Below are 14,642 nucleotides of genomic sequence, written 5' to 3'. Positions count from 1 at the left end.
GTGTCCTTTTCAGAGGCTGTGGAAAACGATCAACCTGCCTGGACTGTCATGTTGCTTTAGTTGCCTTTGATCCAGCTCCCCATTACTATCTCATTCTGCATCAAGAAAACAAGCAGAAAGGGCATATGTTGTTTGCAATTCACTTGAAAGCAGTACTAGAATCTTCTCTATAGGGTAGGGAAGGGATAGGGAACTTGTTGGCTTAGAAAATTGCATAGTAAATTAATCCCTTTCCTAAGGTTTTGGCTTTTTTAGTAACCAAGGCAAATAAATGCAATGGAGACTTCTTCCAAAGCTTGCTTTTGTGCATGGTAGAGCCGAGAGGTGGGGGGTGTTAGTGGTGTGTATTTTGTTGTTGTTTTGTTTTGTTTTACCCTCTGTATCTCTCTCTGTAGATGAAGGACCATTCTACTGTCTGTTTCTGACTCATAGTTGCAAATACAGTGTGGCAATAGCTACAAGAGGACCCAAGATCCAGAACATGATGACTCTAAAATTCAGGTTGCTGTAATTTGTCTCTGGTGGTGGTCACTAATGAATGGCCTATGACACCTATTAGCTTTCATTTATAGGGATGGAAATCTACAGATACATGTAGGAAGACAATATCTTGATTGCAAATTGAGAAGGAGGGGATACAATCCATGGAGAAAAAGTAGATATTTATTTTACAATGATCCTTTTCATAGAATCATAGAATCATCAAGGTTGGAAAAGACCTTCAAGATCATCAAGTCCAACCATAAACTGACCTACCAACTGACATGACTAAACGGTGTCCCTTAGTGCCACATCTGCACATTTCTTAAACGCCTGCAGGGTTGTGGACTCCACCACTTCCTTGGGCAGTCTGTTACAATGCTTGACCACCCTCTCATGAGGAAATTCTTCCTAATGTCCAATCTAAATCTCCCCTGGTGCCCATTAAGATAGGAGATTTTCAGCTGAGTAAAGCAAGTAAGTTTGAAGCCTTCAGCCCAGTGAGGAAAAGACTGGCCTGGCACCTCTTGCTGATCCAACTTGTATTTCCTATCTGCCTCAGACTGCTGTAATTGTGAATAAATGTGAAACAAACACTGATGCATCAAGAAAAAAGTAGCTAAGATCAGTGCGACTCACTGTCATAACCAAATACATCTTCGGTAAAGAGTGGATGATGGAACAATGAAGGGAAAATATTCATCCATTGTCTATCATTCCTTATAAAGCTTATAAAGCAAAACTGAAACTGGAATCCTTCTTGGAAACTTGAATTCCCTTTGAGCTATACAGATACACTGTGGGTTCCACATCCTCTTCGGGGTTCCATGTCTGTGACAAGATGAAAAGTTTGGTTCCTTTTTTTTTCAGCATTTTTGGCAAAACATCTTGTCAAATTTTGCTGTATTGCAAAGACTTTCTGAAACACCGTGCTGATTGTTCTGTGTCCAGGTTTCAGGACAGGCTGGGATAGAGTTAATTTTTCAGAGAAGCTGGTATGGTGCTGCTGCGTTTTGGATTTCAGATGAAAATAATGTTGATACTACAGCATATTTCAGTTGTTACTGAGCAGTGCTTACACTGAGTCAAGGACTTTGGGCTTCTCATGCTGCCCCACCAGCAATGAAGTTGGGTGCACGCAAGAAGCTGGGATGGGGCACAGCCAGAGCAGCTGACCCAAACTGACCAGAGGTATCTCATGCCACATGGCATCATGCTGAACAATAAAATGGAGGGGAGCTGGCTGGGTGGGGGTTGCCATTTCTTGAGGACTGGCTGGGCATTGTTCGGTGAGTGGTGAGCAATTGTGTTGTGCATCACCTGTTTGTTTTAATTATTAATATTACTGTTTTTTTTTTCACTTTCCAATTAAACTGTCCTCATCTCAGCTCATGAGTTCTTGCACTTTTACCTTTTTTTTCCATTCACTCCCCCATCCCACTGCGGGGGAGTGCATGAATGGCAGTGTGGTGCTTTAGTTGCATGCCAGGTTAAACCACAACTTTTTGTTTTCTTTTTTTTTCTTTTTTTTTTTTTTCCCAGCCATGATTCAGAAAAACCTTCACTATACAACAGAGAGAGAAGTTTGCAGAAGACCTAAATTTGTGTCTCAGACAGACGTAGAAAAGGCCAGAGCAAGGTAAAGTACATGCAATTGCTCATTCTGGGGTGATGCGTAATAAATAGTGCATCGTGAATGTAGTCTCTTGAAGGGTGTTAAGGTGAAGGAGCATCTGTTAAGGCAGTTGGAGGAGGGACATAACCTTTCCTACATCACTGTGTAGCCAGGTCAGTGTTCCAGCCTGGCCAACAGATTTAAAGCAACTCATAAGCTTTGGGGGTGACCGCCTTTGGGCATGGCCACAGAAAGTAGGAGATAATTCAACATGTAGCAATGCTGTGAGAAGCTGCTTATTACAGGGAGCTGTTGTATTAAAGAAGCTGATACACATGGAAGCAATAAAGTTTATGCACACCAACCTTTTCTGACATCTGAGATCTGTTTTCAAAGCTAGGTATGAGTTTAGAAACAATTATTGTGAGAACAACCAGATGATCTGAGAGGTACATAGTAGTTGGCAGAGGTGGAGACAAAAGATGGGATTCTAAAAAAGAAGTTTTATGTAATTCCATGTAACAAACAGCTTTTTTTTTTTTTTATGCATTCTCTTGCAGCACACAGTGGTTTCTTTAAACAACACAAGAAGGAACAGCTAAACATACTAACTGAAATGGGGGTGGAAGTAGCAGGGGAGGGCTGTATCTGTCCTGTTTCTGACATACGGATATGCATTTTTATGTACTTACCCCAGTTTATCAAGGCTTTTATGTGTAGATTCAATTCTTTGCAACTAAGAGAACTAGTTTCATCTTTAGTTCAGCGTATATCTAAATTCCTTGTTCATTTGGCATCTTCCTTCCTGCCATAAGTCTTGACATAATGATTTGGAAAAATATTTTCATCTGCTGAACTAAAAAGACAATTTTGAAATGTTTCTGAATATGTTAAGTTGCCTGTATTTTCCCCAAACTTGGCAAAAATGTTTAGTATCATACGCATATAAAATGTAAGTATTTGTTGTGTTTTAATTGCCTATTTGTAATGTCTTTTAATGTACAGGGGCTGTAAGCGTACCGAAGAATTTAAGGGTATTCCAGCTCACTGGGACAAATCCGCCCTGCCTGACCTGGGATTCAAGGTTTGGAGGTTTTTGTTTCATCTCTTCATCTTGTTCTTGTATGCAGGTTTGTTATGTCACAGTGCCCTTGTAGATGACTGTTTCATATGTAACATAACGCAGAGGTATTGGTAACCTTGAGCCTGATATCACACTGGGCAAGCCTAGAGGTGAAACTGGAACCAAGTTTAATCTAGCAAATAGTGGCACTGTAACTATGGCAGCATTAATTTTCACTTCTACATATTAATCCCAGTCCTTGGCAAACTGGCCTGAAGGCAAATTACCGTATTAGCAAGACTGTTACTGATGCCCAAGATGCTTAGCTTTAAAAACAGTCCAGCAAGCCATGAAACATCAGAGATGAATTGTGCCTCGGAACTTAAGGGTAGCCAGTCCCTGAGGTTTATGTGAGTAGACAGCTGTACATCTATGGAGCATTGCTGAAATCAGGTTGGCATGAGGATGTTAGCATAACTCTAGTGAACTTTTTTTACCTCTGTAACACAACCAGTTAATAGCTGCATGACTTACCTTTGACTTTTTGCCTGTCTCCACCACCATCTCTGTCAACTGTAGTAATTATGCCTACAGAAGAGTTCTGTTGTGAATCATTAAAATGGCTAACCTGAAAAATGTAAGGTACACGTCCTCAACAAGTTGTCAGTAAAGAATGTCAGCGTTAGCCTTCCCTATTTTTGATGTTTTTCATGGAAATGTGCAACTAGAAAACCTTGCTTGCTTTCAGGATTGTTATTTCAGGAACTGATTTTTGGCAGCATGTCCCTACTCTTCCCTAAAATGGTTGATCAGATAAAGCCTTTTCAATTTATTTCAAAACCTGACAGGCAGTAGAGTGTTTGTGTTCACTGGCTGTAGAGAGATAAACTATAAAGATTTAAGGATTATGGGTGTAGAGGTACTCGTTGATTTGCTGCAACATAAATTCTTTATTCTTTGTATTTATGTTCTCATTTCTTCTATGTATTTAGGTAGTGTTCAATAGGTGCGTGCACATGTATCTTGGCACAGAGAGCAAAAGGGGCTGGTTGGTCAAAAGTATGCAGCTCCTTCAATGTCCTGTGAGCAAGCAACCTGGGTGTCTTAACCCTTAGTAGTTCACGTTCCCTAGCTGAGTTCACTTTTAGAGAGTAGGGATCTCTAATCTGCCTTTCATCCAAGAGTATTTTTGCTGTTCGTGTCTCTATTTCACAGAAAAGACTTTAACGGTCCGAGTAGCGCACTAGGTAGGGTGGCTTTGTTATGATTTAGTAAAAGATGAGAGCAGCTTTTTAATCTCTTCCCCTACAGCTGATTGATCTTGACAGTTCTTCTGATGAATACAAGAAAGTCAAGGCAGACTTTCAACGCACAATGCCAAAAACAGTTATTAAAAGGATTCGTAGAGTTCAGAACCCATCTCTCTGGGAACTGTATCAATGGTACGTGTAAAGTACTGCTCTGGTATGTGTGTATGAAGTTTGTTGTCTCTGTAGTTAGTTGCATGCTAAAGATAGACAAGTGTTCCTGAAATGCAGCTGCATTTCACAATCTGTTTCCACTCCCCCGCTGAAATACCTAGCCAGAATCAACACATAGATAAAGATGTACCAGCAAACCAGAACCCAATCAAGACGTAGAGCTCCGAATAATCAGATGAGCTCGGTGGGAGGAAACCTTTCTTCTGAGCAAATAGTTCTGATGTCTGCCAGGCCTGTGTCTAGGCCAGCTGCTTTCCACTGAAGCCTTGAAGCTGGAAGTCAGTCACGTCTGGAGCTAACACTGTTTTGAAGCTGGTCAGAACTGAAAGCTTTTACAGCACAGTACAACACTTATTGAGGGAAAGCCTTAACATGAACTCGTGTTTAGCAGATAATGGTAATCTCCTCTCCCTCCCAAGCAGTGAAAGGAACAAAACATTTTTAATTGTTAAATATCTGGAGGCACTTATGTACAATGAAAGCATATTCGAACCCAGCGAGAAAACACCGTACTGTGTCCGTCCAAAACTTAGGCATTTTCAGAATTTGTCTCTGAGCACTAGTACAGCTGGAACCTGTCTAGTCACTGCGGAACTACAATGATACTGCTTTTCATTGCAGGCAGAAGGAAAAAATGCAGAAGAGCAATGGTGGAAAGACAGATGAGCGTTTCTTATTTCATGGGACCAGCAAAAAACACATTGATGCCATCTGTCAGCAAAACTTTGACTGGAGGATCTGTGGCCTTCATGGGACAGTCTATGGCAAAGGTTGTTTTTCAGCTCTTTCATTAACCTTAGGCTTGCTAAAAAAAATCCCAGTAGCTACTACAGAGGTGTGAAGTTAGAAAGGGGGCACTTGGCCATTCTGGGGCTTGTGGTGAACAATATGTGTGACTTTGGCAACAATCATTTGGAGCTAAGGCATAATGAAAGGCCTTGGCTCCTGTGCTCCATTCTGTCCTTGAACAAAAACAAACAAGCTTAGTCCAGGCCTACTTCTGTTGCAGTTTCTCCCAGTTCCTGCAAAAGGCAACATGGCATTAATTGTTTTTTGCCAGGAGCATAAATGCCATCCTGGTTACAAGCTTTTTGCCTTGTTAGAAAATTATATTCCTACCCACTGTCCTGTATACAGGAAAAGATCAACTTACCAAGTGGAACAGTCACGAGACAGGCTGACTATCCATCCATGCAGCTGAATACTTAGAAACTATCTGAAGCAGTTTTAATGACTTTTAGTAGCCACTATCAAGAGAGGAACTTGGGTGAGAGTGGGGAAGATGGAAGGTTGGGGGTCAGGAGGAAAGTCTTTGAGGAATATGATCATGTTTAAAACATCACTTCTGTGGCTCTTTAACATGTATGTTATGGAAAATAAAAGCGTAGGTAATACACAGTGGTTATTTCCACTAAAAAGGACATACAGGACAAGTGAAGGCTTTAGAAGGGTCATTCCTGAACTGCTTCATGGTCATGAGTGTGCTTTTACATTATATCCTATCTTTCCCTGCAATTCTGGTGTCTTACCAACCCTGTCTTGGTGTCTTTTCTGCAGGAAGCTATTTTGCGAGGGATGCATCTTACTCTGACAACTACTGCAGGGAAGACTCATCCCCCAAGACCATGTTTCTGGCACGGGTGCTGGTGGGAGAGTTCACTCTTGGTAATTCCTCTTATGTAATTCCTCCCTTGAAGGACGGCCAGAACTTCTATGATAGTTGTGTGAATAACTTTTCAAACCCTTCTATCTTTGTCATCTTTGAGAAGCAGCAGATTTATCCAGAGTATCTCATAGAATATGTTGACCAGATAAATGCAAGACTGTGGTAGCAGCAAAACAAATCACTGTTATGTTTAGCTCTTACAAACACTTTTCTAGTGTTGGCATAACTGAGGAAAGCGATTTTTGTAAGTTGTGTACTTGGGTAGGTGAGCAGTTAGATGTTTATTCTCTCTATCCTTCCTGTGCAATAGAAAACAAGGGGTAAAAAGACACAAAGGATGTTTTAGAATTAAAATCCTCAGTCTGTCTCCTGTTTTTAGAAGGTATCAACTTTTCCTGCATTTGTAGTATTCTGAGGCTCCTATGCGTTTACTAGATGGAGCCTCTGATGGTTATAACATAAAGATTGGCTATGACTGCCAAGTTTAAATAACGTTTTGTTACAGCTGTTTCAGGATAGATCTTTACCAATGTTCATCGTTCAGAGGTTGTCGCCTTCTACCTTTTTAACTCAAAATTTGATACAACCTTCTTTTTTAATAGTCTACAACAGTAGGCATTAAAGTGTTTGCAAATGAGACTGTACAGCCTGTCTCTTGTAGTTAACTCTTTGTATAAATTTTTAGCAGCACTGTTTTTTTTTTGTCCCTACATAACCTACAAAGCCTTGAAAATTAAAATTTCATTTGTTGAACAGGAGCAGAGACTTATTTTCTCTTGTTAGTTTCCTCATTTAAAACAAGTAGCAAAGATATGAACCAGAACAAGGGTTGCTTTGAGCTGTGATACTTAAGCAGCTGACATTTATCAAGTCACTAACCTCTTTGTTTAGGTTTGTGAGAGTACAAAGTTTTCATGCCTTTTGCTGTGCCTACAAATGAAATAGTGCTGGCAGGTGTGGGGTGAAGAAAAGAGAAGTCAACTTCTCATTTAAGACTATCATGCTTAGGAGTGAAATGCAGTGCTTGTATTGCTTGATTAACAATAAACTGTTTCTTAGAAGTATATTCATAGTTCTTTTATAACTGCTGCGAAAGGCAGGGAATGACTATCTCCTGCTCTCATTAGGGGTACTGCGCCTTTAGTTGCAGGAGACATGCTGGTTACCTATGTAATCAAGGTGTCAGGACTTCCTTGCTGGAAAAAAAAAAGTAGTTGCCTGTGAGTAGTCTTCAGCCAATGAGCTGAAACTTCTAAAATCTCAAGATTAAGTCGAATAAGTTAATTGTTCTCAGCAAAAGATGTTGTATGTTATTAGTGTTGTACAGTTGGCATATGCAGATAATCAAAAATCTTGAACTGTCAGGTCTTTCTTAAGATTAAAGTTGCTGATGCATAGATACTTACATTCTGCATTTACCACTGCTTTAATGCTCCTAAAAGAGTACTTATTAGCGATAGTTTACCACAAATTTTTTAGAAAGCCTTTTTGTCGTAGACAAAACCTATGAAAATGATGAGGGGATCTCATCGCCTTCCTCTTATGAGGAAAGGCTGAGAGAGATGGGTCTGTTTAGCCTGGAGAAGAGAAGGCTGAGAAGGGATCTTATCAATGTATATAATAAATATCTGAAGGAAGGGCGTCAAGACATTAGGGCTGCATTCTTTTCAGTGGTGCCCAGCAATAGTATGAGAAGCAATGGGCACAACCTGAAACACAGGAAGTTCCATCTAAACATGAGGAAGAAATTCTTTACTGTGAGGGTGAAGAGCACTGGAACAGGCTGCCCAGAGAGGTTGTGGAGTCTCCTTCTCTGGAGATGTTCAAAACCTGCCTGGACTTGAGCCTGCTTGATCAGGGGGGGTTGGACTCCAGGCGTCCCTTCCAACCTGTGACAAAACTTCTGTGATTCTGTGACCAAAAAAAGCTTCTCTCTACCTGTATTCTAGAAGTACTTTTTAATTCTTCTGAATACTGATTGACAGGTGTCTGTCAGGCAACTTTTTATTACTTCAGTGCTGTATCCCAGGAGCTGAGCTGTGATTAGCCAGAAGAAGGTTGTGCAGAACTCCTTTTTATATGAACTGTAAAACTTAGCAGCATGATACCTGAATGAAAATACCCCTTTTCATGTTTAAACCCAGTAAAATCCAGTAAGTACGTGGAAAAGCAAGTTGACTATGTTCTTTCTCTTGAGTCTAATGAGTCTAATGTCAGCAAATAATAATTCACTGAAGACAGTATAGAATCATAGAATCATTCAGGTTGGAAAAGATGATCTAGTCCAACCTTTAACCTAGTACTAAAGTCCACCACTGTACCATGCTACTAAGTTCTAAATCTACACAGCTGTACGATGTATGAAAGCTCGAGCTACTTGTGCAGAAAAGATTTTCTGCCAAAACAAAGACATGTTCATCCGGATGTTCATGGCAAATGAGAATACTGATGGCATAAGCCTTTCTTCTGAAATAGCTGAAGTCATTGTTGACTACTTGAACCAAGTGAAAAGTTATTACTCTTTTGCCAGAAAACGGAAACAAATATTTTTTCATGCAAAAAGTTGAGATATTTTTAATAACAATTTTGATGGCTAATTTGGATAAAACCATTAATATTTTTAAAACCTTTATTCCTGGGGGGAAATAAATGGGGAGGTGGGTGTCTGTGTGTGTGAGTGCATGTGTGTAAATGTGTGCATAAGTAAAGTAACCAACATGAAGAAAATGGCTGGGTGTGTTACTTTGTCATATCTTACTTCTCCAGTAACACCCAAAAGAGAAAAATCACCATGTTTTCCACTTTTGAAACTGCAGTGGTAAATTTCTTGTGTATGACAAATAAAGAGGTATTCAAACCACTAAATTTCTTGTATTCCTCTCTCCTCTGTCTAAGAGCACTGTGTTTGATGACCTTTATGAGTTCTTGGAAACTTCTTAAAGACGTTGCTGTTAAGTAGTGGAATCTCTGTACAGCTGTCAGGATTTAATTTAGAAATGAACTGAGTTAAAAGTTGTTGGCATTAAAGCTAAACTTTAAGCAAAAAATGGTATTGAGCCTCTTTTCTGAGTAATAAGGATCTCTCTTTACTACTTAAGACAAAGGAAACAGCATGAACAGCATAATAGTCTTTCACTCTCTCTTCCCCTCACTCACTCCCGTGCCACGTGAGGAGAAAGATAAGCTGTGGAGGTTGTTTCCTTTTCCTAGTAGCAGGTCTGTTCTGCTAAGATAGATGGCAAGCCTGCAGAAGCCAAACAGCTTTCCTATGCCAGCAGTGCAGTGCAGAGCACGGTAGCTTATGGCTTGCCCCTGCACGAGGCTGGGCAGAGGTCTGACAGGCAGTCACGGTCAACCCACCGCACTGCTTATGAGGCTGACCTGTAATCAGGCATGTCTGGATATTCTGCCTAGTTTTTATAAACTGTGGTAGTCAAAGTCCTGTCTACCAGTGGCGGTACCAAAGGAGTGGCAGCGCACCAGCCAGTCGCGACACCTGCAGCAGGGGTGGTGGATGAAGGGAGCTTCAGTGGCTGACACCAGCTGGGGTAGTGTGTTCAGTGCTGCATGGCTTGGAGAGGACTTGCACCCACATTCACCTCTTAGAAACCATTGCTCAAAGCTGCCTCTGAGCTGAAGGGCAAGTGAGAGTTGTGGAGATACTGCTTTCCTAGGTGTGCTTTTTCCAACACAAAATCCAGGAGGGATGACTTACACAGCCAGGGTGATTGGTACTTACTCATTTCACTGTTTCATACCCACAGTTATTGGTACTCACTCATTTTACCAGGCGGTAGGCTTTACAGACCACGTCCAGCTGGCTCCTAAATAACTCCCTGTCATGTCCCAGGCTGGTCTAGTCACAGACTCAGCTCTACTTGCAAAAATCCTAGCAATGGAGGGAAACCTGCATCCCGCCTTGGACACAGCACAGCACCCAGCAGTGCTGGGAGCGAACTTCTTAGGGACTGATCAGACATCAGAGCAGGGCCAGTGTGAACCAAGCAATGAAATAAAGAGCTCATAAGTCAGTCTGAGATTCTTTTGGCATATTTACTATTGTAATTGCACAGAAGGCTCTGATAGTAGGTGAAGCTGTGTCTAAGATGGAAACATCATTTAACAAAAGGAAATGAGAAGTTGGTCATTTAAGAAAGTGTCACATACAGAGGAAATGCAGCAGTTTTATGCCAATTTAGAATAGAGCACTCACATTTGCAATCAATCCAGCATAATAATTTGTAATACCTGACTTTTTCCAAGGATACTGAAGTACAAAACTGTAAAGGTTTTCCATCATCTCAGCAGTCTCATTAAAAATACTATTTTATACCAACAGATTTCAGTAATGATTGCAAAGTCCCAGAAGATGTTTTTAATAGAAGCTTTCCATTACCAAGCAGCCTTTGCTTCATATCATGTCAGAGACTGACTAGGACCCATTTGTAGAACAGACATGCCCGATTTTAAACATGCCCACAGCTCAGCAATGCAAGACAACACACTTACTGTTTCTGAGGCGAGAAATTATTTTAAACCACTTTCCTTATTCCTCCCCAGAATGAACTGCTGTTCTTAGAAAGAAGCATTTTTGTACCAGAAATGCTAACTCTCCCTAACTTTAGGATACAAGGTTATGTTTTGATGTTGCAATCATAAATGTACCTTTTAAATATATGTGTATATATATATATATGTATTATTGTTATTAAATTCTAGAGCCAAATCTGCTGAGGATCACTTTGGGACCATGGTATATAAGGTTGCAAACACCCTGTGATTACTACTCTGTTACCAGTTCCTTTTTGGAGCACTGCTGTCAGTCTCCTGTCTCGCTTTTTGCCAGCGCTTCCAGGGGACCAGAGCAGGGCTGTTCCCTCAACACAACTCTTTCCTTAGGCATGTTGCTGAGCCCACACAGCCTGGGAGAGGCCCAGCATCATTAAGTATCCTAGTAAAACGGAAGACTGTGCAGTGTCTGGTGGCTGTATCAGCAGCTGTTGTTTAAGAGGAAGAAATGGTTTGGGGCTCTTGCTGTATTTCTGGAAAGCTGGCATCCTGTTCTCTGTCTGTCTTCTCTAGCTGTCTCGCTAGGCCTGCGTGTAGAACAAGGGATGACGTACTTTCAGAAATCTGCCTTGACTTACAGATGCAAAAAAAAATATTTCCTCTGCTACAGATTGACGGGTGAAAACAGATACTCCTTCCTTTACAGCCTAGCCTCTACAGTTTGGTCTTGTTCCCTTTTTGAGAATGTAACCAAAACTTTTGCAGGGGAGCTGGAAAATAATGACTTTAGCTCACACTCAAGTGAGTTTATTTGCATGAGTACTGTCTGAGTTCAACTTAGAAGTAGTTGGGAAAGACTCTCAGTGCAATTTCTGAGCCTGTAAAATGTGATGCACAATTGTGGCCATGGCAGAACAGTTTTTTTTTTTTGTTTTTTTTTTTCCCAGCGGAGTCAGCATGGCATTCAAGACGATAGCATTCTGTTCAGCCCCAGAAACATGAGTTGTTCAGCTACTCTACATGAGTGGCACTGTCTCAGATAAATACTGAGAGTACAAACAAGATTCAGATGAGAAGGCAAGATAACTTCTGTTCAGATAAGAAAAGCCCATAAAAAAGCACACACCAGTTTCATTTAGGTTGCAGTAATCATTCCAAAATGAAGCACACAAAGACCTGATAATTTACATACAGAAAAAAGACAGTTAAAAAAAAAAAATAAAAAAAAAATGAGGAGATGAACAAGTCTTTAATGGCTGAGTTATTTAGACTTTGGCATGAGCTTTCTGCTCAGTCAGGTAGGTAGGAAGTTTTTAGGCACGGATCATCCAACTTTTTGCCATTTGTATATATAAGGTGGCCAGAAAATCAGCTGTCAGCACACCATTTTCAAGAGGAAAAAGTGATGAATAACATGTAGAAATTAGAATATATACATCTTGTTGCTTTACAACTAGCAGTCACTCCATCACTAATCCATATAATCACTGTCTGTAATTGGGCACTTCTGTTTATCATGACAGGGATGCTCCTTGGAAACAGGAACAAATCCATGAATGCCATGTTAGTACTTCACTGCTACCTCTACAGTTCTGATGAAAAAAAAAAAGAAATCCCATGAAAGAAAAAGACAACGCCTTCCAAGAGCAAGATACAGTAATTTGATCAGCGTTAAGGCAGCATGTGGGAAGAAGGCAGCAAAAGGTGCTTGCTGGAGAGAAACTACAGCTAGGGATCAGTGAACAGATGGCTCCTTCCAGCAATCCTTGCAGAGAAGCTGAGCAGTCAGTCTCTTCCCACTGCTGCCATGGCACTTCTCTGTGCATCCCACCAAGAGACATGCTGTACTTAAGGAAACCTCTAGCAGAGTATATCAACAGGCAGATCAACACTTGTAAGGAACTGAAAGGTGCTTCCTTATCCTTACAATTCCAGAAGATATTTTTTGTTTGTTTGTTTATAAAAATTAAAAACAAACCAATGCCTAAAAAAAAAAAAAAAAAAAAAAAGACCCTCAAATTGAGATCATCTCCTATAACGGTTTTGTTTTCTTGCTGAAAACTTCCCTGAAGTTTTCAAGTCTATCAGTCACTGTTGTATGGTGCCCTATGAGTTGTGTGGTGATTGAATGGGTTTGTAGAGGAGCAGGAAAGAGCATGGGGGGAATGTGAAGACAGGAAGCATACTGCTGCTCTGGCTGTGAAAATGATGTGCACAGCCATACAGCTTGAATTGATCCGTTGCTGTAGCAACTGGTAATCCCACCTGAGTGGAGTGAGGCACTTGGGACATGACCTGCTCCAGAGTCACATAAGTCAAAAGAGCTGCTGAGACTGATCGTCCTGGATCCCACTCCCTGGACATTGGCTTTAGTGCTTGCAGCACTGTTAATATCCTTGAGTCAATGAGCTAGTCAATGGTGTCAGCCACAATGCTTGGAAAAGAAAGGCCTCACAGCAGTGAAGCAGACATTATACCAACATCTTCTGATTGCCCTTAAACCTTCCCCAGTCCTCCCACTTCCTTTAAATTCGTATCTTATTTTCCTCCACCTTTCCAACATCAGTTCAGTAACCAGCAAAATGGCTACCATCTCATTTCTTTGGTCTTGGTTGCTGGAACTTAACTGGCAAACAGGGGAATTCTTCACTCCTTTTCAGTCATGTCGATGAAACGTGCTAAGTGCAAATTTTTAATTTAAGTGTATATCAAAACATTTCAAAAGCATGAAGAAGGTGCTGCTCTTTCCACTTTACAGACATAAGGAGAGGTTAGGTGTGCAGGAGACTCAGCTTTGATTCTCAGCACAGTTCAGGATAAAATCCAATGCACTGAATTTCAGCTCTTCTGCTATAACTGTGATGTCTCTTGGGCTTTTTCTGGAGTAGGGATTTATAAGTGCATCAGTAGAATGTGTCAGATAATGAATGGTAATTAAAACCTATCGTAAATCTAGTGTACACTTAACACCTGCTCTGTTCACTGAATTTGAGCATTGAGAAAGCCTCTTACAGATGAGTGAAAGGAAGTGTAATGTAGAAAAGCTAGTGAGAGTGGCTTGCTTCTTTACATACACTATTCACAGCAATTTGAAAACCACCAAGTGACTGTGAAGCCCAGACCTCGTTTTAAAAAGTGATTTGAAGCTCTCCCATAGGAGGTCAGTCAGACAGCACCTGCTGTGGGACTTAGGCTCCTACCCGTCATTGGGGTTTCGAAAAATAATTATACCCAGTGAGTCACTAAACAAGGGGTTCTATCCCAAGAGGTTTCAGGATGTAAATTTTCTTTTAGCGAGATTCTAGTGTAATGTAGACTCCATTTTTTGGTCCAAGCGTGGCTTTCGATTTCAGTTGCAAAGGAATCTGAAAGGCAAAAGAACATCTTATGTACAATGGTATGTACTAGTTTATGTGTACATAACAGCCCCACATACAGACAGCCATTTTTGCTAGGGGACCAATTCATACCAGTATTACTGTAGAAGCTGTAAAGTGCTTGTTTTACAGTCAGCTGTGGTAGTATAATATTAAATAGAATTTATAGCCAGAGGCTGAGGCAGTAGTCGCCCAGGTATATTGTAGATCTGAACAGAAAGAAATTAACTCTGTAAACTCTCAAGCTGCTGAGTAAGTGGCAGGTGCAGTATATATAGTAATTGGTGTATACTAAAGTGCTAAGATCCTAGGAAAGATGTACACCTATCCTCACCCCATATAAATCAATGGATTTTGACTGCAGTGTTGCTACACTGCTCCCTGCCAAGACAGAGGTGTGTAACTTTTGTTTTATTGCAAAAATCATAAGGGCAAACACATTTTGATTAAA

General features: G+C 40.7%; 2 protein-coding genes across 3 annotated transcripts in view; one reads left to right on the top strand and one right to left on the bottom strand.

Moving 5' to 3' along the window:
• Nucleotides 1-9,344, top strand: part of LOC309873997 (protein mono-ADP-ribosyltransferase PARP12-like) — a 16,502-nt gene extending 7,158 nt beyond the window's left edge. The window contains exons 8-12 of the mRNA XM_082751876.1: nt 1,970-2,119; nt 3,101-3,179; nt 4,470-4,600; nt 5,261-5,409; nt 6,197-9,344. Of these exons, the coding sequence (XP_082608002.1) occupies nt 1,970-2,119; nt 3,101-3,179; nt 4,470-4,600; nt 5,261-5,409; nt 6,197-6,471 (784 nt within the window). The 3' untranslated portion in view covers nt 6,472-9,344. The remainder of the gene's footprint in view (nt 1-1,969; nt 2,120-3,100; nt 3,180-4,469; nt 4,601-5,260; nt 5,410-6,196) is intronic.
• Nucleotides 9,345-10,239: 895 nt separating this feature from the next.
• Nucleotides 10,240-14,642, bottom strand: part of TBXAS1 (thromboxane A synthase 1) — a 243,912-nt gene continuing 239,509 nt past the window's right edge. For both annotated transcript variants that reach the window (XM_082778122.1, XM_082778123.1), the window contains exon 14: nt 10,240-14,179. In XM_082778122.1, the coding sequence (XP_082634248.1) occupies nt 14,105-14,179 (75 nt within the window). In that variant the 3' untranslated portion in view covers nt 10,240-14,104. The remainder of the gene's footprint in view (nt 14,180-14,642) is intronic.

This window comes from Aythya marila (genome assembly GCF_965140915.1).
Source record: "Aythya marila genome assembly, chromosome: 1".
NCBI lineage: Eukaryota > Metazoa > Chordata > Aves > Anseriformes > Anatidae > Aythya > Aythya marila.
This window is presented reverse-complemented; position numbering and strand designations above follow the sequence as displayed.